The 24716-nt window shown below is 50.5% G+C and overlaps 1 protein-coding gene across 1 annotated transcript in view; it reads left to right on the forward strand.

Annotated features, from left to right (window-relative positions):
• The window catches only part of LOC144818836 (uncharacterized), a 1999126-nt gene that overhangs the window by 1912531 nt on the left and 61879 nt on the right, over positions 1–24716 (forward strand). Inside the window, 1 exon segment of the mRNA XM_078676624.1 lies at positions 21695–21978. Within this exon segment, the coding sequence (XP_078532750.1) occupies positions 21695–21978 (284 nt within the window).

Raw genomic sequence — 24716 nt, forward strand, 5'->3', positions numbered from 1 at the left:
CTGTCAGTAGTATTACCCACCTCCATATCTAGAACAAAGCCCCATAGCCTGACATCCACTAATATGTAATCAATTCGGGATGGGCTAGTTGTTCTATTATAGGTAAATGCCCCTTGAGCATCGGATCTAGTCCTGCCATTCACCGCCCTTAAACCGTATTCCAGGGTGAATGCATATAGTTGGATAGCCGCCTGGGTCCTTCGTTTTACTAGGGGTATTGACAGAGATTGTACACTCCTATCATTATCTGCCTCCTCTATCCCGGCTATATCCTCTGAGCTGAGGGGCTCAAAGGTGGCAATAAAATCACCAGCGACTTTGTATCTCGAATGGGGCAGACAGTCAGATAAGCCCTGGTCAAGTACCGCAAAAACATGAGGTTTTACCCCCTCTTGTCCCCTTTATATAAACATTAAATGGACCCAACACAGTCCCCCCCCCCCCCCCTCGCTCTTGATGGTAAGTGTGAGAAGTTGGCCTGATATATGATGCTCACTAGTTCTAGTGATCACCTTGTATCAGTCCAAACAACCCTTATGGTGATTGGTTGTAAGTCAACCTTATAGACCAGCTATCCTAATGGTACCTTGGACAGAGCAGTCTTAGGCTAAACTCTTTTGGCATGTGAAGCCAGCTGTTTTACCACATAACCCCTTGAATACCAGATGAAGATACCACACAGGTTGTTATGAAAAATAAACAATATATTTATTACTAACAAACACCTCTGAACTCTGAGATCAGAGGGCTAAGCACATAACAATACTCTTCAGACAAATACAATAAGTCGCACAAATTACAATAGTGCCCTAGGGTCACGACAAACCATATACTAAGTAAATGGGTTAAGTAAAACGATAGGAGAAATGAGGATGCCCAGAGGCTGTAGAATCGCTGGGGCTACACTACCCTAACCTTAGGTAAGGAGCAGGAGGCCCACGGGACGCGTGTGCAGTGTTAGAATACACACGTGGGTTTCAATGCAAAGTCAATGGGCATGAACAAATTACGAAATAGGTAAGTTAGGACAGTTCCCACTGGTTGAGACCGAAACTACAGGATACCTGGGCACTAGGAGAGTCAATCTACCTATGAGCACCGAAATGCTCTCGTTACCTCACCCACGGCCTGCGGGTGCATAGGTGTGAAAGTGCGTCGGGTTTCCGTGTTGAAGTCAATGGAGCCGTGGAGAAAGATGCTGCAGGCGACCAGGAGGAAGGTGTCCAGAGTGATCCAAGGGCGGATCAAAGATGATGGAGACCTGAAAGCAGAGGGGACAGTGTTCAAAGTCACTAGCCAGTGACCGGTGTGGAACCAGGAAGGAACCAGATGCTGTCGTCGCGATCAGGGGAAGAGGTGACGCTTGTCTTTGCAGCCACGTGGACCAGGAGGTGTCTTCGACCAGGATGGAGGCACGAGCTGTCCCACGCAGGCTCTCGCTGTCGGCGATGTCTGTTCAGGGATCGGAGTCAACAGGCATTGGCAAAGGCAACCCACGCGGTGGACGAAGATGGCGTCAGGTGCGGACCAGGAGGGTACGGGGTACTTCTCTTTTGGAACGAAGCAAGGGCCAGTCTGGAGCAACCAGACCAGCGGTGTAGATTTCAAGGTTCGTCGTCTAGGAGTCCACAAGCCAGCCGGCAAGTGACCAGACAACGCGTCGAGCAGCAACCAGGCAGAAGGGCCCCACGCAGATCTCGTGGAGGCTGGAGGGCTGGTCTTCGGTGCAGGAGCTGCTTGGGGCTGGGGCTTCTCAATCCCCAAAGCACTTACTCGAGGGTGCCTCAGAGGTCGTGCTGGAAGCGAAGTGCAGTCCTTCAAAGATGGCCGGTCCCACGTGTCTCGTCGCACCCACGGGTCTCAGCTGTGCTGCAGATGTGGGTAGAGGTCTGGGAGTCCGGATCTCGTCGAGCTCTGAGGTCTGGTTCCGGCAGGAAGGACGACAAAGTGAACCGCTAGCACGCTTGATGGTGCCTGCAGTTGCAGGGTGGTCACTCCTTGGCCACAAGGGAGATTTCTTCAGTCTTCTGTGGAGCAGAACGTCGAAGTCCAGAGTTTCTAATTGTAAAGTTGTTGAGGATAATCTAATTTGGAATGGGACCAGCTCCTACCTTTATTCTGCTAAAGGGGGCTGTACTAGTGACTAGGTCCCTCCCATGGGTGGGACCAGGAAGGGGGGTGGTTACACCCCCTAACCTTTGTCCGGTTTCGCGCTGGGGCTGGAGTGCCCCAGCAACTGGTTTGAACCGGGGTATGCACAGGGACACCTTGTGTGCCCCAGGCATGTCTCATTCCTTTCAGCCCTGCCTATCTGGATACCCAAAGTCCTGTCTGGGGGGGTGCTAGCACCTCCCCAGGCAGGAAACCCTTTGTCCGGGCCTCCGTTGCTGGAAGGACTCCCAGCAGCAGGAGGTCAGACTCGTGTCTGTGGTGGCAGCGTCCATTTTGTGATGCTAAGGCTCGGGTTAACTTTAACCGGGGTTCTAGTTACATACATGTCTTATCCCTCTAGAAGGGTGGAATGCTACCCCCGTCGCCAGAAATGGCGAGGGGGTAGTATTCCAAAGCGTATGACACCTTACACGACATGTTTTGATAATGTTATGCCAAAGTTAGCAATAACCGCGAGGATTATAATGCACTTAAGAGTATATGGTATAGCGTTATCATGGAACAGTTATAAGGACATGGTTCCGAAAGCTGCAGACAGGCTCAGCTCATGCTAGAGCACCATCTCACATAATTCCAAGCACTCTGCCTTCAGGATTGATAAGGCCTGCCATAGGAGTCACTTATAGGAGTATATGTGTCCATTTTGGGGTTAGATATAGGTATACTATATCTACAGCAAAGGGTGATTACACCACCTTGCCCCAGCTGTGTTACCAGCCAGTTGTGTCTGTTTAGATAGCCAGCCAGGGGTGGCATAATACATGCTGCAGCCCCTGGTAGGCCTTGGGTGCGCTTATGCCCTGGGTACCTATGGTACACTGTACAAGGACTTATAAGAGTGACCCAGTACCAATTGGTAAATGCACCTAAAGTACATGTGTGTCAATTTAGAGAGAGAACAGCTAGGCTGTGGGTCTGATTAGCAGGCCCACAGCCAGGGAAAGTCGTAAACCAGTGAAGCAAAAAGCAAAAATCTGGGGTGACCATAGGATTGCAGACCCTACAGTAAGTCTCATGATGTCTGGGCTCAAGGATTGGCAATTGAGCGTAGTGCAGTTATGGGCAATGCTGACCCATATAATCAGCCCTCCCGAAGGGTGACCCCTCCCTTTGGTAATAGCAGGTGTGAAAAAGCAACTATAACCCGATTTGTGCAAGGGAACCACGCTTCATGTTTCTTGGAAAACACAGATATCGTAGCCCCCTACCAGGTCATTCCAATGGGGTAATAGTAGCTTGCTACTAAGGCCAGCAACATTCCATGATACAATTTGTAGCTGGAGATTAGTAGACAGGTCATAGGTTAAGGCTGTGATTGGTGTCTGCTGCGGGTTTGGGTCGATTAAATGCGGTTGCTGCGCTGCCCGAATCTCATTTGGTAGTCAGTCATTGGATTCCAAAGATGAGGAACCTCTTGCCATCCCTACCTGGTGTCTATCATTAAATCTTCCTAAAGATAAATGTGGGAACCGCCGAAGCTGTATTAGTGATGAATCAGGGGAGCAAGTACGAAACTCAAGTGAAACAAGATTCTCTGCCAAGATAGTACTAGTTAGTCCGCTCAATATGGTCTTGTGATTGCATACGTGCCGTGTCTCCTTGCCCTAACAATGTCCTCCCTGATGAGTGACCAACACCCCCTAACATGACAAATCCAGTGTATTGACTTGTTTATCTGAAAGAAACAGGTTAGTGTTAGATTCCTTACCTTAGAATATATCCCGGGCGTCAGACTGGATCCGGAAACTTTTGCGTAGCAGTACCCTTGCGCGTCAGTAGGCGGCGTCGCAACTCCGCGTCCGCCGTTGGCGCCGTGATGACGTCACCGGAGTACTTGGACACCGCCCTCACGCTCTGACGTCAGTTCTTCTTTTTTCCACGTCAGCAAGCGCCTGTGAGAAGTTGGCCTGATATATGATGCTCACTATTTCTAGTGATCACCTTGTATCAGTCCAAACAACCCTTATGGTGATTGGTTGTAAGTCAACCTTCTAGACCAGCTATTCTAATGGTAGCATGGACAAAGCAGTCTTAGGCTAAACTCTTTTGGCATGTGAAGCCAGCTGTTTTACCACATATAACCCCTTGAATACCAGATGAAAGGACACCACACAGGTTGTTATGAAAATAAACAATATATTTATTACTAACAAACACCTCTGAACTCTTTATGAGGTCAGAGGGTTAAGCACATGACAATCTCTTAAGAAAAATACGATAAGTTGCACAAAATTACAATGGTGCCTTAGGAGCACGGCAAACCATATACTAAGTAAATGGTATAAGGAAATCGATAGTAGGAATGGAGCTGTCCAGAGGCTGTAGGATCGCTGGGACTACGCTATCCTAACTTTAGGTAAGTAATAGGAGGCCCACGGGAGGCGGGTGCAGAGTGTGAACTCACACGCGTGATGCGTAACAACGTCTATGGACAGTACAGTTCAAGAAAAAGGTGAGTACGGACAATCCTGACTAGTTAGGACTAAAATGACTGTGAATCTGGACACTAGGAGAGTCAATCTACCCTTGAGCACCGAAATGCTATCGTTACCTCACCCATGGGCTGCGGGTGCATAGGTGCGAAGTCATGTCGGGTTTCTGCGTTGAAGTCTATGGAGCCTGTAAGAAAAGATGCTGCAGGCGACCAGGAGGAAAATGTCCGGTGTGATCCAAGGGTGGATCAGGAATGCTGAAGACCTGAAAGCAGAGGGGACAATGTTCAAAGTCATTAGCCAGTGACTGGAGTGGAACCAGGAGGGAACCAGATGTCGTCGTCACGATCAGGTGAAGAGTGGACGCTTGACTCTGCAGCCACGTGGGCCAGGAGATGTCTTAGACGACCAGGATGGAGGCACGAGCTGTCCCACGCAGGCTCTCGCTGTCGGCGGTGTCTGTTCCGGATTCGGCGTCAACAGGCCTTGGCAAAGGCAACCCACGCGGTGAGTGGAGAAGGCGTCTGGGGCGGACTAGGAGAGTCCGGGGTGCTCCTCTTTTGGAAGGGAGCAAGGGCCAGTCTTGAGCAACCAGACCAGCAGTGTAGTTTTCAAAGTTCGTCGTCTAGGAGGTCACTAGCCAGCCGGCAAGTGACCAGACAACGCGTCGAGCAGCAAACAGGCAGAAGGGCCCCACGCAGATCTCGTGGAAGCTGGAGGGCTGATCTTCGGTGCAGGAGCTGCTCGGGGCTGGGGCTTCTCAATCCCCAAAGCACTTGGTTCAGTTTACCTCGGGAATCGTGCTGGAAGCGAAGTGCAGTTTCTCCAAGATGGCCGGTCCCACGTGTCTCGTCGTACCCACGGATCTCAGCTGTGTTGCAGATGTGAGTTGAGGTCAGAGAGGTCTGGGAATCCGGGTCTCGTCTGGCTCTGAAGTCTGGATGCTCAAGGGAAGACGACAAAGTGAAGCCGCTGGACGCTTGATAGTGCCTGCAGTTGCAGGGTGGACACTCCTTGCCCACAAGGGAGATTTCTTCAGTCTTCTGTGGAGCAGAATGTCGAAGTCCAGAGTTTCTTCTTGTAGAGTTTCAATTCAGGATAATCTAATTTGGAATGGGACACGCTCCTACCTTTATTCTCCTAAAGGGGGCTGCACTAGCGACTAGGTCCCTCCCATGTGTGGGACCAGGAAAGGGGGTGGTTACACCCCCTATCGTTTGTCCGGTTTCGCGCCAGAGCAAGGGCTGGAGTGCCCCGGCAACTGGTTTGAACCGGTGTATGCACAGGGCACCTTGTGTGCCCCAGGCATGTCTCATTCCTTTCAGGCCTGTCCTATCTAATACACAAAATCCTGTCTGGGGAGGTGCTAGCACCTCCCAAGGCAGGAAACCCTTTGTCCAGGCCTCCCTCGCTGGAAGGACTCCCAGCAACAGGAGGTCAGACTTGTGTCTGTGGTGGCAGCATCCATTTTGTGATGCTGAGGCTCGAGTTAACTTTTACCGGGGTTCACAGTTACATACATGTCGTGTCCCTCTAAAAGGGTGGAATGCTACCCCCGTCGCCAGAACTGGCGAGGGGGTAGTATTCCAATTCGTATGACACCTTACTCGACATGTTTAGATAAAGCCAAACCAAAGTTAGCATTCAACCACGAGGATTATAATGCACTTAAGAGTATATGGTATGGCGATATCATAGAACAGCTATAAGGACATGGTTCCGCAAGCTGCAGACAGGCTCAGCTCATGCTAGAGCACCATCTCACACATAACCAAGCACTCTGCCTTCAGGATTGTTAAGGCCTGCCATAGGAGTGACTTATAGGTTACTGTGTGTCTATATATAAGGGTAGGTATTGGAATACTGTAGGAGAGTGGGGTCTGCAATCCCATGGCCACCCCAGATTTTTGCTTTTTTTGCTTCACTGGTTTACGACTTTCCCTGGCTGTGGGCCTGCTAATCAGACCCACAGCCTAGCTGTTCTCGCTCTAAATTACAACCATGTACCTTAGGTGCATCTTACCAATTGGTACTGGGCCACCTTATCAGTCCCTGTACAGCATACCTTAGGTATCCAGGGCATAGGTGTACCCAGGGCCTACCAGGGGCTGAAGCATGTATTATGCCTCCCCTGGCTGGCCACCCAAACAGACACAACTGGCTGCACGACAGCTGGGGCAAGGTGGTGTAAACACCCTTTGCTTTAGATATAGTATTCCTATATCTAACCCTAAAAATGGACACATATATTCCTATCAGTCACTCCTATGGCAGGCCTTATCAATCCTGAAGGCAGAGTGCTTGGAATTATGTGAGATGGTGCTCTGGCATGAGCTGAGCCCGTTTGCAGCTTGCGGAACCAAGTCCAAATAGCTGTTCCATGATAACGCTATACCATTTACTCTTAAGTGCATTATAATCCTCGCGGTTAAATGCTAACTTTGGTATAGCATTATCAAAACATGTCGAGTAAGGTGTCATACGAATTGGAATACTAACCCCTCGCCAATTCTGGCGACGGGGTTAGCATTCCACCCTTCTAGAGGGGCACGACATGTATGTAACTGTGAACCCCGGTTAAAGTCCGACATAGCCTCAGCTCCACAAAATGGATGCTGCCACCGAGACACAGGTCTGCCCTCCTGCTGCTGGGAGTCCTTCCAGCAACGGAGGCCTGGACAAAGGGTTTCCTGTCAGGGGCGGTGCTAGCACCATCCCAGACAGGATTTTGTGTATCCCAGGTAGGCAGGGCTGAAAGGAAGGTGACTGCAAGTGGCACCCCGGTGCTCACTGTGCATATGCCGGCTCAAACCAGTTCCTGGGGCACACCAGCCCCTGAGATGGGGAGAGACCGGACAAAGGAGAGGGGTGTAACCACCCCCCTCCTAGTCCCACCCATAGGGCAGGACTTAGTCGCGTGCCAGCCCCTTTTCTTAGAATAAAGGTAGGAGCAGGCCCCCTTCCCAAATTAGATAATCTTGAATCTTGAAACTACTTTCCACGAAAGGAACTCTTGACTCTTCTGAAGACTCTCCCTTGTGGCTAAGGAGTAGCCACCCTGCACCAGCAGGCACCATCGAAGCTCTTGCGGTTTGCTGAAGTCCATCCTCCGGATCAAGACTGCCCAGCTCGACGAGACCCGGTTTTCCCTCCATCTCTGACCTCTACCTACATCATCCAGCACAGCTGAGATTCGTGGGTGTGACGAGACCCATGGGACCGGCCATCTTCAAAACCTGCACGACGCTTCACCAGCACGACCCCCGAGAGACCCTCGAGTAAGTGCATTGGGGTTTGAGAAGCCCTAACCCTAAGCAGCTCCAGCACCGAAGTCCAGCCTCCCAGCATCCACGAGATCTGCGTGGGGCCCTTCTGCTTCTTTGCTGCTTGCCACGTTGTCCGGTCACTTGCCCGTTGGCTAGTGACCCTCTTGACGACGTACTACGACGTTTTCACCGCTGGTCTAGGTCCCCTAGACTGGCCCTTGCTTCTTGTCCAACAAGAAGTGCCCTGGACCCTCCTGGTCCACTCCAGACGCCATCTTGACTCCACTGCGTGGGCTTGCCTTTGCCAAGGTTTGTTTTAAATTCTGAGTCCAGCATCGCCGACAGCCTCGTGGGACAGCTCGCACCTCCAGCCTGGTCGCCGACAACGCCTCCTAGCCTGTGTGACTGCAGAGTCCAGCGTCGCCCATTCACCTGGTCGAGGTGACTTCATCCGGTGCCGTCCTGGTGCCCACATAATCACTGGCTAGTGATTAAGAATTGAGTCCCCTCTGCTTTCAGGTCGTCTCCTTCACTGATCCAGCCTTGGATCACACCGAACTTCTTCACTGGTCGCCTGCCAGCAACTTCTTCTTTCAGGCTCCATAGACTTCAACGAGGATTCCCGACGTCACTTGAACCCTATGCAGCCGCGGCCCCTGGGCTAGGTAACTTGGGTATTTCGGTACTCCAGCACAGGTTCACTATCCAAGTGTCCAGATCCTTTGTCGTTTTCAGTCTATCTAGTCGGATTCGTCCGGAAACAGTAACTTTAGAAACGCTAGCATCCATAGACTTCTTCCCGCATCCCGCGTGAGAGTACACACTCTGCACCCGATCTCCCTAGGCCTCCTGCTCATAATCTTAAGGTTCAGTAGTGTAGTCCTAGCGATCCTGAAGCCTCTGGATCTTGTTACTTACCTGTTAGCATTTCGCATTCCACTTTTTGTGTATATGGTTTTTCGTGCCCCTCGGGCATTTGTGTAAATTGTGCAACTTAAAGTATTTTCGTAAGAGTTTTGTATTGTGCTTAGCTCCCTGACTCATAAAGAGTTCAGGGTAGAACTGTTATTAATAAATATCCTATATTTTTATAACAACTTGTGTGGTGTCCTTTCACTTGGTGTTCAAGGGTTATATGTGATGGTAAAACAGCTGGCTTAACACGCCCTCTAGAGTTTAGCCTGAAGACTGCTCGTGTCCATGCTACTAGGATAGCTGGTCTGAAAGGTTGACTTACAACCAATCATCAATAAGGGTTGTTTGGTATGATACAAAGTGATCACTAGAATAGTGAGCACTATATATCAGGCCAACTTCTCACAAATACTATACCTAAGCAAGGGGTGATTACACGACCTTGCCCCAGCTGAGTAATCAGCCAGTTGTCAGTTTGAGTGGCCAGCCAGGGGTGGCATAATACATGCTGCAGCCCCTGGTAGGCCTTGGTTACACCTATGCCCTTAGTACCTAGGGTACACTTCTACAGGGGCTGATATGGTGAACCAATTCCCAATTGTGTATGTACCTAGAGTTCATGGATTGAATTTAGAGAGAGCGCATTTGGGCTGTGGGTCTGATTAGCAGGCCCGCAGCCACATCTAAGTCGAAAACCAGTAAAGCAAAAGCAAAAAGTGTGGTTGACCATAGGAAGCAGACCCTACTCTATTACAGTTAGCGCCGGAATGACGTCGACGGAGTACTTAGACACCACCATCGCGCGCCGACGTCAATTATTCTTTTTTCCGCACCAGCTAGCGCAGATCCGGAGAAGCTCTACCCCTTAGTCAATTTTTGACTAAACTTTTTGATCTGTTTTTCTCGAGTTGTTCGACTCCTACGGTGCCGGTAGGGATGCCCGTGTTCAAACCCTGTGTCGATTGCAGCCGACTGATGTCGCTTACCGACCCCCATCGCCGGTGTCTTCATTGTCTGGGCTCCGACCACGACGACCGAACCTGCTCCGATTGCCGGGCTCTGACGTCCAAGGCTAGACGGGAGCGGTCCCGCAAGCGACTTCAGCTCCGGCAGTCGGGCGCGCGCCATTCAAGGTCCTGGTCCAGGAGGTCATCGAGGGACCGGTCGCGGGGTCGGAGTCGTCGTAGCTCCGAGAGTCGGCATCGGGAAAGCGTCATCGCTCTAACCATAAACACCCCCCCCCCTGACGTTTGTGCGACGCGGCCGGGAGTTTCGGGTGAATCCGCCCACGCGGCTCCGCCGGAGTCGCTGGCGTCGCGGCCTGCCCCATACCTCCCGGTCCCTGGGCATGACGTGACGCCGGAGGAGATCGAACACTACCTATGGCCATGAGGTCGCTCCCTCCTCCGTCGGGTTCCGCGGCGCCTTCGGGCACAGCGGCCCATGACTGAGGTCCTGGCGGGTCCGGTGCTTCAGCCCCAACGCCGCCGGGCGCTTCGGGGCCCCGGTGCAGCCTGCGACTTCGGTCCCGGCGCCGCAGGCCGCCGCTGGATCCGGTTCCGGATCTTCGCCTGTCGACCTCGCCGGTGCTGGCCCCTAGGGTGTCACCCCCAGCGACGCTGTCCCCGATCCTACCCTCGATTCGGTTCCGGTGCCAAAGCGGCGCCGTTCTCGACGTCGCTTGGAGATTTTTACTTCAATGAACCGGCCTTATCCTTTGAACCTGAATTTCAGGTGATGGGTGACGAGGGGGATTGGGGGGGTCTGTGGACCCTCTGGCACAGGAGTGCCAGTCTCAACACGACTGGACATGTGAGCTTGCGGATGCCAGTGGGCTGGACACATCGCCAGACACTGGCTTTCTCTCCCCTCCAACCATGGCTATGAAGGAGGGGGCTACCTACAGTGTAGTGATGCGGGTGGCCAAGGCATTGGGCCTGGAGCTCCCCGTCGCGGCCGTGAGGACTAACCTTCTCACTGAGGTCTTTAAACCGCAGGCAAGCTCGGCTGAGCCTCTGTTGCCGTTTAATGAGGCCTTGTGTGACGTTCTTTTGGGCACTTGGTCCAAGCCCACTACAGGTCCGCCTGTAGATAAGAATGTGGCCAGACGCTACCGCCCGGCTCCGGGCGATCCTTGCTTCCCGTCTACCCACCGCACCCCCGAGAGCCTGGTTATCCAGGCCTCTACTTCCCAGACCGCATTCCTAATGGCTCCGCCCGATCGGGAATCCAAGAGGTACGAGCAGTTCAGTAAGAAGGTGTTCTCGTCCCTGAGTTTGGGACTGCGGTCAGTCAACACCACATGCCTCTTGGGCCGCTACACCCGCACTCTGTGGGACACAGTCGCGGACGTGCTGCCACAATGTCCGGAGGGAGTTCAGACTAAACTCGCCCAAGCCCTTGCGCAGGGTCGAGATGCGGCACAGTATTGCATCCGGTGTGGGCTTGATACCACGTACGATGGCAAAGACGGTGGCGGTTCTACGCCACGCCTGGTTGAGGACCGCCAACTTTTCAGCTGATGTCCAGGCCACACTTCTGGACATGCTGTTTGATGGCCGTCGCCTCTTCGGCGACAAGGCAGACCATGCGCTTGAGCGTTTTAAGGACTCCAGGGCTACGGCCAAGTCCTTGGGCCTCTCGGCCCCACGCCAGCAAACGGGTGCCTTTCGCTCCTTTCGTGGCCAAGGAAGGGGCGCTCCCACACGTGCTGCCAGCCACGCACCGCAGACTAACACACAGCACGGTGGCGGCCGTGGAAACCGCCGTTGCGGCGGTCAGGGACAAGGGTGAGGCCAGTCCACACCTTCCCCTGCAGCATCCACCTCAAAACCCTCCTAGTCCGTGCTTTCAGGCCCATATGACGCCAGTGGGGGGCAGGGTTCGCCATTAACACTTCCACTGGCGCACTGTCACGTCGGATAGGTGGGTGCTGCAAATCGTCCGAAGGGGCTACTCCCTCCCCTTCGAGGCGACCCCTCCAGCCATGCCACCGCAATACCACCGCGTGTCAGGGGATCACTTGCAACTTCTGCAAGAGGAAGTTACGGCCCTCTTGGCCAAGGGGTCCATCGAGCGCGTTCCTGGGACGGAAGTAGGGTGTGGTTGTTACTCCCACTACTTTCTGGTACCCAAGAAGGGCAAAGGGGGCCTGCGCCCTATCTTGGATTTACGGAACGTCAAGGGCTTCCACTGGAAGGAGAAGTTCAAAATGCTGACATTGGCTCAGGTCTTGGCTGCCCTGGACCCAGGAGACTGGATGTAGCGTTGGACTTGCAGGACGCTTATTTGCACATCCCCGTCCTGCCGGCGCTACCTGCGGTTCTCAGTAGGCCAGGAGCACTGTCAGTTTACCGTGCTCCCCTCCGGCCTTACCAGCGCCCCACGGGTGTTCACGAAAGTGATGGCGGTGGTCGCAGCTCATCTGCGCAGGTTAGGGGTTTCAGTCTTCCCCTACCTCGACGACTGTTTTTTTAAGGCAGGCTCGCCCCAGACAGTCGTCAGCCACCTCCAGACAACGGCGGACCTCCTGCACCAGCTGGGGTTTTCCATCAATGTGCCGAAGTCACACCTGTGCCCCTCTCAGAAGCTCCTCTCCATCGGAGCGGTCCTCGACTCGGCGCATTTTCGGGTTTATCCTCCTGAACAGCGGGTACGGGATATTCAGGCTCTGATCCCAATCTTTCAGCCTTTATCCAGGGTCTCGGTCAGGTTGACGCTGCGGCTTCTGGGGCTGATGGCCTCCTGCATCCTTCTGGTGCATCACGCCCGGTGGCGGATGCGGGCTCTGCAGTGGGACCTGAAGTTTCAGTGGGCCCAGCGTCAGGCAACCTGTCCGACCATGTCCTGATCTCGGAGGGCACTGCGAGACAGCTGCAGTGGTGGCTCACGGGCCGCGAGTGGGTCAGCGGCAGATCCCTCTCCCTTCCCCCACCGGAGCACGTAGTTGTGACGGATGCGTCCCTCCAGGGCTGGGGAGGCCACGTGGGAGAGGCGGAGATCGGAGGCCTCTGGTCTCCGGCAGAGTCCCTGCTCCATATCAACCTTCTGGAGCTGCAGGCGATTCGTCTAGCACTGAAGGCATTCCTCCCCTCTGTCCGAGGGAGTGTTGTGCAGGTGTTCACGGACAACACCACCGCCATGTGGTACTGCAACATACAGGGCGGGATGGGGTCGTGGACCCTCTGCCAGGAGGCTCTGCGCCTCTGGCAGTGGCTGGAACATCAGGGAGTGACCCTGGTGGTTCAACACCTGGCAGGTTCTCTGAACGCCAGGGCGGTCGAGCTCAGCCGAAGGTGTATGATGGATCACGAATGGTGTCTGAACTCGGACGTGGCGCAAGGACTCTTTCAGCAGTGGGGAGAGCCTTTTTTTTTTTTGTCCTCATTCCACCAAAAGCTGTGCAAATAAACTTTCTCAACCCATTCTGTCGTGGGCGCCCAGGGCTGACGTTCTTGCAATAGCCTGGGCTGACCAGCCCTGCCCCTTTATTCCGAGGCCTGGTGTAATCATAGGACTGGCAGGGCTTTAGACCAGCCTCATTTCTCTTCCCTATTCCAACAAGAGATCCCACATCGTTCTATTTACATTTTGTGCCAAACCAGATTCTAACCGTGCAGTGCTCAATGCCGCCTGTAGCCAGCTTTCATATAGAGGTGGGCTAGTATCCTTCCATAATTTACATATCTCCCTGCGTGCAATTATAATAAGACTGAAAAATAACGCTACTTGTGCCCACCTTAATAAACAAAAATGATCAGTGTCCATCCCAAAAATAACTAAGTTTAAGGACCCTTGTACCTTAAAAATGCCCTCCAGGGCCTTCTCGACCATAGACCAAAAGGGACCCAAGGAAGGGCAGTCATAAAAAACATGTATATCATCTGCTTCGACTACCCCACATCTTGAGCAGGATGGAGGGGAAATCACAAACTTAGCAATCTTTTTTGGCGTATAATAAAGCCTATTGATGGTATAAAAATGAATCTTCTTCAAAGAGGCTGATCTAACATATTTGTACAAGATGTGAAGAGATCTATCATAAAGAACAGCTGATGCCTCCTCCAACCTAGAGGAATTCCAGATTTGAAACATTGGTGGGGGCTCATATTCCTCCTCCTCCAACATTTTTCTATACCACAGTCCCACTTCCTTCTTCATTGGGCTTGGAGATTGAAGAGCAGACTCAATAGCCCAGTTCCCACCTATGTTCTCTCTCTCAGCGGTAAACCAGGAACAGATCTGAATATACTTGAATCTAGAGAAAGAGTCCCCTATCTTCGATCTCAAGACCTCCCAAGGGAGAACCCCCTCTGATGTTGCTATATCCGACCATACTGTTATACCTGCTCTCCTGATGGGGAGAGAGAGACTGTCATCAAAACATGGCGGCAAACCCAGGGAGTCCCAGATTTGGGCGAGATCTGAATAATACTTTATGCCCCATCTCCCCTGGACTCTGGACCATACTTAAAGTGCTTGTTTCAATACCTTCAGACGCACCTTTTTGTAAAATTTTGGTGCGCCAAATTTATAGAGAAAACCTGGCCCGCCACCCTCTTGTTCCACCATTGTATTCAGTGTCCGCCCCCAGTTGGAATCGTCGGGGCTGGTAAGGAGGCATCGGATATTCTTCAGTTGAAAGGAAAAAGCATACCAAAGGATGTCAGAGAGCGCAAGGCCTCCCTTCAACAAACGTCTTTTTAACTTTTTCCATGAGATCCTAGAGTTTTTGTTTGCCCAAATAAAGCTACCTATTTTCCCTGGATTCTGGCCAAAGCTTTCTGTCGAAATTGACATACCTCTTTAATATGATACCACTGACCTAGTGGTATCATACTAAAGAGGTATGTCAATTTCGGTAAAATTACCATTTTGACCAAATTAATACGTCCATAAATTGTAAGCTGGAGGTTCTGCCATCTCAAAAAAAGGTGATCAATGTCCTTAGCCACCTTCTTTATATTGATCTGTGCTATGGTGTTAAGATCCGGTGTTATTATTATACCTAGATATCTAAACTGACTGCTTCTAGCTCCCTCCCAATTATCAACTCCCCACCACATTATTTCAGTTTTTTGGTTATTTATCATGTATCCAGAGTATTTACCAAAATCTTTCATTATCTCTTCCACTCTAGGAAGGACCTCAGCCGGATTACTTGTGTAAATTAACAGGTCATCAGCATATAATGCCACCTTGCAGCTAAAATCTCCAGAAATAAAAGGTGTAACCTGTTCATCCAACCGCAATGCCTGTGCCAAAGGCTCAATATAGAGGTTAAATAGGAGGGATGAGATGGGACACCCCTGCCTAGTTCCTCTCTTTATACTAAAGCGTGATGTTAACATACCATTTAATAATATTGTACCGGATGCACCCTCATAGCAACCTTCAGTGTCTGAATGAAGGTTATACCCAAGCCCATTGAGCTCAATACGTCCCACAGGAAACCCCAGTTGACACGGTCGAAAGCCTTCGCAGCTTCATAGGCAGCCACTGCCAAGGGTTCCGACCGTGTCTCCGCTAAATCCATACTTCCGATCAACTTAAGGGTTAAATCGTGTATATATCTTCCGGGGACAAACCCCTTTTGATCCGAACTAATAAGTTGCGGAGTTAGCTTTGCCAGTCTCCCTGCCAAAACGCTTGTGAAGATCTTATAATCCGCGTTTTGCAGGGAGATAGGCCTAAAGGAATCTGCCTTAAGGGGATCCTTTCCCGGTTTTAAAATTAGCACAATTGTGGACTCCTTCCAAGAAGGGGGTGTCTTACCCACCGGACTGTAAAGATAGTTAAACAACTCACAAAGCCGTGGCACCAGAATATCCTGTAGTACTTTATACAGCTCTCCGGGGAGGGCGTCAGGGCCAGCCGCTTTATTGTTCTTTATGTTTTCAATATATACACCGATCTCTTCCTCAGTAAAGGGACTATTTAGGATGTCTCAACCTTGATCGGTTAGTCTAGGCAGCGCTTTGCTCTCCAACCACCGTGAGGTGTTGCCCGAAACAGATGAGATCTCTTCCTCGTCATATAGTTTAGAAAATGAAGAGAGTAAATACTTTATCCTCCTGATGGCCTCCTGATGGCATGATCTAGTTCCCTGATCATCAAAAATTAGGCTGTTCATATTATTTCTGACCCGGCCCGCTCTGATTTTACTGGCCAAGATAGCCCCTGCGTTTTCTCCATATTCGTAGTTGTCCATTGCGTGTGCAGCCCATTGTGCCTTCACTTTTTAATCCAACAACCCACGATATTCCAGCCGGAGGCGTTCTAGGTCAACTAAAACCTGTGGCAAATTGTCAGTGTGAACACTAGGTCTTTTATTCTCTAACAAAGAGATTTTACCTTCCAGGTTTTTGAATTTCAACGCCTCCTTCTTACTGTTGGAACTGGTGAGGCTATAGATCTGACCCCTAACATAGGCCTTAAAAGCGTCCAGACAAACTCAATAGAGGCCGAACCGGCATTGTCTGTGAAATAATTGTTAGTTGCTGTAATGACTGCATCGACTATATCTTGATTATAGGGTGCGGCCCTTTTAGAGTCCATCTGGGAATGGGAACTCGACTTGCACTCCCAATAGAAGATGTAAATATAATGGGGCATGATCTGAGAGAATGGAGGGGAGTATTTTGGTATCATGCATAACCTCTAACCCCAGCCTGTCTACCAAGACATAGTGTAGTCTTGAGGCATGCCCATGTTTTTTGCTGAAATATGTAAAACCAGGAGCAGCCCCCCCCCCTTAATTCTCCAGAGGTCAATAAGACCCACCTCGTGCATCATATTAACCAAGGCGCGTCTGGAGCGCTGGGTAGTAACATGCTGACTATAATAAGATCGATCCTGTCGAGGATCAAGAAGGACGTTAAAGTCCCCCCCCCCTATAATCACAGGGGAGGTGACCCCTGTTATGTTGGACTGAACTTTAAGTAACCAAGTAGGGTCATCTATATTTGGACCGTAATAGGAGACAATAGTCTGTACACTTCCACTGAAATCAACTTGCGCCTGAACCCATCTCCCTGACTGATCTGTAGATACTGACTTTATAGACCCCCTGGTCCCGGCCTTAATTAAGATTGCAACTCCCTTATTTTCTCCGGTCTGCCCAGAGTAACAGAATGCACCTATCCATTTTATCTTTCCGAAGATCTCTTTACTTTCAGTGGCACTAAGGTGGGTTTCCTGTAGGAGGATGACCTTGGCCTGAGATTGCTCCAAAAAACTCATTATCAGTCTCCTCCTAGAACACCGAAGCCCATTTACGCTCCACGAAATGAAGGTTACTTTATTATGGGCCATTTATAGTGTCCATCCTTCCCTCCTTAGCCAGCCGACTGAACCCCCCATTACTCATCAGGAAATCTCTGAAAGTTGTGATAAAATTAGGACTATTTTTTTATTTTCTCCCCTTGCTACCCCATCCGTGCTACCCACCTCCCCCTTACCCCCCTCCCCTATCCCCTCCCACCCCCCTTGGGGAGCGCTCCCTTTCTTTTTGGGCATACGCCCTTAGACGGGTCACCCCTCCTGTGTGTTTAAATTTGATACATTATTAATTACAAACTAAATATGCCTGATGGCAGTGAACATTACCTCCTACCAAATAGAACTATAAACCAATAGTCTAGATTAATGAATCTGCTTTAAAGAAGGCAAAGTAATTCAAATATACTAAATCCTTCCTTTACTTACAAGCCCGTTATAGGCCCCTACCTCCTCAAAATCTGCTACCAAATCTATTCTGCACCCTCACCGCCACCCCCTTTACCGCTTGTCCTGATTTTTTCTATAAGGGTATCCGCCTCTTCAATCTGCCGTATATTGTACATGTGGTTATTCCACATTATGCGGAGTGATGCAGGGAATTTCATCTGGGCACGGGCTCCTAAAGAGTTAAATGTTGCAAGTCTCTTACCCATCTCCCATTGCTTAGTGGCAGTTGTATGTGAAATGTCCGATCGAATTGTGAAAGAGAATGATCTGGAGAAGGAAGTTGACTTTATGGCCCCGGTTTTTAAGGCGATGGACAGAATCCTTTCTTTAGTGGAGTATGTCAGAAAGTTGACCAGAATCTTTCTGGGGCGCGCTCTCTCTCTCTGGGTTTCGTCTATATGGATCCCGGTGGGCTCTCTGGATATCAACTAGAAGGGCCGAATCAGAATCGGTGGAGTCCTTCAAAATTGTAGTTTTAAGTAATGCCACCACAAATGTCTTAATATCTCCACCTTCAATATCCTCAGGAACATTCAGAAGTTTTAAATTGTTCTTTCTGGCATGATTTTCAAGCCTCTCAATGTCGTCTTTCATCTCTCGATTTTGCTGCACCAGCTTGTCCATATGGGCTGAAGTGGTGCTTAACACCTCCTTGATCCTGGGCAGCTCTGCTTCTAGGACCTCTGTCCGTGATGAAACCTCTTCCACCTTCCTAGCCAGCACCTCGCAGGATGCCTGAATGGCAACCTGATTGGTCTCTGAAATTGTAAATCTTTTCGCTATCTCTTCAGATCTTTTCCCCATATCCTCCTTTATACCCAGCAGAATGTCTGCCAGCGAAGTGGGATTAAGCACTATTGATGTGGTGGTGCTTGTATGTACGCCCTCCTCAATTATTTAGGGACCCTCATCCTCTTTTCACTTATTTACGTCCTCCTGTGCGGAGTCTTGTATCTCCAAGGCAGAAAAACGATTTGAAAGTTCTATAGAGGGATGGACCCTATCCTCCACTGGAGACGAGGGCTGGAGTGGTTGGTCTGGCTGGGAGGACGAGGGGGTGGTCATAGCCGTTGTGTTGGCCTCGATAATTGGTCCTGTACTTGTTGGAGTACTGTTAGAAGCCATCTTACCCGCTTTATCTGTGGTGGACAGCGAAAGAACTTTATAAAATGATTTTCAGGAAGGGGTAACCTTAGAGGCAACCGATACAGTACCTTTTGTCTTTTTTTTCCCTCTCACTTTTACCAAAGGGCTGTGGTCACTACTGTGGCTCCCCTTCCCTGTCCGGGATGTGGCGTAAATTTGTATTATTGGTGGAGAGATCGATGGCTTCTAAGTCGCAGGCACTATGCTGGCAGCTCGATTTCGTAAAGTATAGCCACTTACTCCTGCCTTGACAATGGGTATCTTTGGGGGGGAGCAAGCTTTACTTAAACACGGGCTGACGCCGTTACTGCCACTCTCCTCCATGCAGGGCTCCCAGACCTGCTCCCAGTTCCTGCTGCAAAGATCCTGTGTTAGACACAGTGGTACACACAATGGCGCGCCCAGTGGAACTGATATGAAATGCCCCCCGCAGTCTAAATATTCCTTGAAGCTTGCTTGTGTCCTCACTCGCCCCCTGCTAACTGCCACAATATTATCCTCCCCACAGCACTTAAAAAGCTTGATACTCTCCTGCCCCACATTCAGCAACTCATCACCTCCTCCACTCCAAAGACAATTGCCTCCAACTGGCGTTTTACTGCCAATCTTATCGGGAGTCGCCCTTACCACCTTTATGTGGAAGCATGTTAGTTGCGTCGCCCATCCGGTAAGGGAAACCCGCCTTGGATCCCTCCGCCACTCCTTGGCTGCTCCAAATCCCCGGAACCACGCCGGTTTCAAAAATTCGCCAACCATCCGTGATCTTCAATTTAAAGCAAAAAATGCCGTCAGCAGAAATTGTGCGGAATCCGGAAAGAAACAAAAGGATGAAGCAAGTAGCATTAACAGAAGGAAAACTGAGGAAAGTCACTGCCGCTCCGGCATGCCGCTAGCAGCTCTCCGCGTTCAGACACGCCACACACGCCACACACAGGGGAGGAGCTCCGTCACGGCCCTTAGTTTCCGGCCGTCATGCTCCCCGCCTCCGCACTCGCCCACTGACTCACGGTGTCAGATCACTCTTTCAGCAGTGGGGAGAGCCTTGGTTAGATCTATTCGCCACCGAAGAGAACGGGCAATGTCATCAGTTATGCACGTTGGAATTTCCAAGGCGGCACTCGCTCGGGGACGCTTTTCGTCGCGAGTGGAGTTGGTCTGTTGTACGCCTTTCCGCCTATACCGCTGCTGCCCAGAGTGCTGAAGAAAATCAAGCTCGACTGGGCCCAAGTCATCCTTGTGGCTCCGGACTGGGCGCGAAGGTACTGGTATCCCGAGCTACTCAGTATGTCAGTCGATCCTCCGATTCGTCTGCCTCTTCAGGAGGATCTTCTGTCGCAGCAGCAGGGGACGGTCCTCCACCCGAACCTGTCCAGTCTCCACCTACTTGCGTGGAGATTGAGCGGCGGCAGTTGAGGCCATTTGACTTGCCTCCTGAAGTTTGTGATGTGATTCTGGCAGCCAGGCGTCCCTCCACGAAAACGGTATACGCCTGCAGGTGGAACAAATTTATGGCATGGTGCACAGCAAAGGCTGTGGATCCACTCTCCACCCCCCTTTCAGAGGTTCTCCTATACCTTCTTTCTCTTGCCCTGTAGGGCTCTGCTCTGGGAACTGGCAAGGGCTACCTCTCGACCATTTCAGTCTTCTTGATCAGCCTTCTCTTTTCAAGTCCTCTGTTGTAAATAGATTCTTGAAAGGCTTCACGCACATGTTCCCTCCTATTCCCTTCGTGATGCCTCAGTGGTACTTGAATCTTGTTCTAACGTATCTGATGTGCTCTTCTTTTGAGCCACTTCATAACTGTCCTCTTCGTCTTCCGACTTTTAAGACTGCATTCCTGGTTGCCATCACCTCTGCCAGAAGAGTGAGCTCCAGGCTCTATCTTCTAAACCTCCTTTCCTCTCTGTCCATCCGGACAAGGTTGTTCTAAGGACTCGTCCTTCTTTCCTGCCCAAGGTGGTCACAGCCTTTCACATCGGGCAGTCCATCACCTTGCCCACCTTCTATCCACCTCCGCATCCCTCAAAAGAGGAAGAGAGGCTCCACCGTCTGAACCCAAAACATGCGCTCTCATTCTATCTGGACCGCACACGCCAATTCCGGGTGTACGACCAGCTCTTTGTTGATTACGTGGGCGCAAAGAAGGGACAGGCGGTGCACAAGCGGACCATCTCTCGGTGGGTCGTCTTGTGTATCAAGGTTTGCTACTCCTTGGCGAAAAAGGAGCCTCCTGTTGGGCTGTGCGCCCATTCCACTCTGGCCACGGCAGCTACTACTTCCTGGGTCGGGGAGTCCCCTTGCAGGACATCTGTCAGGCAGCTACGTGGGCATCGCTGCACACGTTTGCTAGACACTACTGCCTCGACAGCCAAGTCCGGAGAGATGGCTTTTTCGGCCGTTCTGTTCTCCAGGACTTTCTGGTGTGATCTTGGTTCGCTGACCCACCACCAGGGTTGGTATTGCTGGGGTATCTATTCTAAGGTAAGGAATCCAACACTAAACTTCTTCTTTCAGATGCACAAGTTACTTACCTTTGGTAACGATATATCTGTAAGAAACAGTAGTTAGTGTTAGATTGCTTACCGCCCCACTCATCCTCCAAGTTCTGCGAACCGATATCTAGGGTTAAGGACATCCCTTTCAGGCCCTGGTTTCATGGCACCAGTGTTGGTTTCTATCATGGCTCTGCGTTCCTGGCGCGGAAAGCTATGTACAGAACTGGCGTCAGCGCGCGAGGGCGGCATCTAAGTACTACGATGTCATCCCGACGATCACGACGACGGACGTGGAGCCGCAGACGACGCCTAGCGACGCGCAGGGGTACTGCTGACAAAAACTTTCCGGATCCAGTCTGACACCTGGGGATATTCTAAGGTAAGGAATCTAACACTAACTACTGTTTACTGTTTCTTACAGATATATCGTTACCGAAGGTAAGTAACTTGTGCGTATGGTCAATTCTGTGGATGCTTGACAATGATGTAGTTCTAGTTTGAATCACTAAAGTTACCAAGTATTCTTTTTTTCCAAACTAAGAAATGAGGCTCAGCTGAAGATGGAAAACCAGAAGTTGAAGGAAGCAGCAAGAAATGATTTGATATCTGAAGCATCACAGGACCCTCTTCCAACACCTGCTGGAAAACCTGAAGCTCCTGTTGAAAATAACGATCATGTTCCTTCTAAATGTCATGAATCCACAACACAGGAAACCATTATTTTGGATTCCCCAAAAAGTAGTATTTTTGATCCGAGATCAAAAGCATTATCGTTGCCTCGACCGGCACAGTTCTTTGACAACTCAAGTTTTGGAACAATTTCGGGTATGTATCATTTGTTAGAGCATAGTAGAACGAAGTTAAATGACTGAGTTGTTTATTTGTATATTTCTCCATGAGGGGATAACAATTGATGATCATAAACACTGATCTTGTACAAAAAAAGTATTTATAACAACCTCTTTACAGATTACTTTAACAGAATGTTTGTTTTCCTTTATAAACACGCCAATTTAAAATATATGTTATTAGTGTTAAACTAAGGGACTGAATCTACTTTAATGTAGTGAGTATTTTAAAAATAAGAGAATTAATTAAATAGACCATGATCAAGAGCAGTTTCATGGTGACAAAAATAGAACACTATGTGAGAAGTTGGCCTGATATATGATGCTCATTAGTTCTAGTGATCACATTGTATCAGTCCAAACAACCCTTATGGTGATTGGTTGTAAGTCAACCTTATAGACCAGCTATCCTAATGGTAGCATGGACAAAGCAGTCTTAGGCTAAACTCTTTTGGCATGTGAAGCCAGCTGTTTTACCACATATAACCCCTTGAATACCAGATGAAAGGACACCACACAGGTTGTTATGAAAATAAACAATATATTTATTACTAACAAACACCTCTGAACTCTTTATGAGATCAGAGGTCTAAGCACATATCAATACTCTTAAGAAAAATACAGTAAGTCGCACAAATTACAATGGTGCCCTAGGGGCACGACAAACCATATACTAAGTAAATGGTATAGGGAAATCGATAGAGGAAATGGAGATGCTCAGAGGCTGTAGGATCGCTGGGACTACACTACCCTAACCTTAGGTAAGTAGCAGGAGGCCCATGGGACGCGTGTGCAGAGTGTGAACTCACACGCGAGATGCGGAACAAAGTCAATGGGCAGAACAAATTACGAAAAGGTAAGTAACAGACAGTTCCGATTAGTAAGGACTAAAATGACTGGATATCTGGACACTAGGAGAGTCAATCTACCCTTAAGAACCGAAATGCTCTTGTTACCTCGCCCACGGGCTGCGGGTGCATAGGTGTCAAAGTGTGTCGGGTTTCCGCGTCGAAGTCTATGGAGCCTTGAAGAAAGATGCTGCAGGCGACCAGTAGGAAGATGTCCGGTGCGATCCACGGGTGGATCGAGGAAGAAGAGGACCTGAAAGCAGAGGGGACAGTGTTCAAAGTCACTAGCCAGTCACCGGTGTAGAACCAGGAGGGAACCAGATGCTGTCGTCGCGATCAGGTGAAGAGTGGACGCTTGTCTCTGCAGTCACGTGGACCAGGAGGTGTCTTCGACAACCAGGATGGAGGCACGAGCTGTCCCACGCAGGCTCTCGCTGTCGGCGGTGTCGGATCGGGATTTGGAGTCAACAGGCCTTGGCAAAGGCAACCCACGCGGTGAGTGGAAACGGCGTCTGGTGCGGACCAGGAGGGTCCGGGGTTTTCCTCTTTTGGAAGGGAGCAAGGGCCAGTCTGGAGCAACCAGACCAGCAGTGTAGATTTCGTGGATCGTCGTCTAGGAGGCCACTAGCCAGCCGGCAAGTGACCAGACAACGTGTCGACCAGCAACCAAGCAAAAGGGCCCCACGCAGATCTCGTGGATGCTGGAGGGCTAGTCCTCGGTGCAGGAGCTGCTCGGGGCTGGGGCTTCTAAGTCCCCAAAGCACTTACTCGAGGATGCCTCTGAATTCGTGCTGGAAGCGAAGTGCAGTTTCTTCAAGATGGCCGGTCCCACGTGTCTCGTCGCACCCACGGGTCTCAGCTGTGCGGCAGATGTAGGTTGAGGACGGAGAGGTCTGGAAGTCCAGATCTCGTCGGGCTCTGAAGTCTGGTTCCGGCAGGAAGGACGACAAAGTGAACCGCTAGGACGCTTGATGGTGCCTGCAGTTGCAGGGTGGACACTCCTTGCCCACAAGGGAGATTCTTCAGTCTTCTGGGGAGCAGAACGTCGAAGTCCAGAGTTTCTTCTTTGTAGAGTTGTTCAGGATAATCTAACTTGGAATGGGACCAGCTCCTACCTTTATCCTGCTAAAGGGGGCAGTACTGGTGACTAGGTCCCTCCCATGGGTGGGACCAGGAAGGGGGGTGGTTACACCCCCTATCCTTTGTCCGGTTTCGCGCCAGAGCTGGGGCTGGAGTGCCCCAGCAACTGGTTTGAACCGGGGTATGCACAGAGACACCTTGTGTGCCCCAGGCATGTCTTATTCCTTTCAGCCCTCCCTACCTCAATATACAAACTCCTGTCTGGGGTGGTGCTAGCACCTCCCAAGGCAGGAAACCCTTTGTCCAGGCCTCCCTCGCTGGAAGGACTCCCAGCAGCAGGAGGTCAGACTTGTGTCTGTGGTGGCAGCATCCATTTTGTGATGCTGAGGCTTCGTTTAACTTTAACTGGGGTTCACAGTTACATACATGTCGTGTCCCTCTAAAAGGGTGGAATGCTACCCCCGTCGCCAGAACTGGCGAGGGGGTAGTATTCCAATTCGTATGACACCTTACTCAACATGTTTTGATAATGCTATACCTAAGTTAGCAATAACCGCGAGGATTATAATGCACTTAAGAGTATATGGTATAGCGTTATCATGGAACAGCTATAAGGACTTGGTTCCGCAAGCTGCAGACAGGCTCAGCTCATGCTAGAGCACCATCTCACATAATTCCAAGCACTCTGCCTTCAGGATTGGTAAGGCCTGCCATAAGAGTGACTGATAGGAATATATGTGTCCATTTTGAGGTTAGATATAGGTATACTATATCTACAGCAAAGGGT

Source organism: Lissotriton helveticus, chromosome 2_1 (genome assembly GCF_964261635.1).
Source record: "Lissotriton helveticus chromosome 2_1, aLisHel1.1, whole genome shotgun sequence".
Classification (NCBI taxonomy): Eukaryota; Metazoa; Chordata; class Amphibia; order Caudata; family Salamandridae; genus Lissotriton; species Lissotriton helveticus.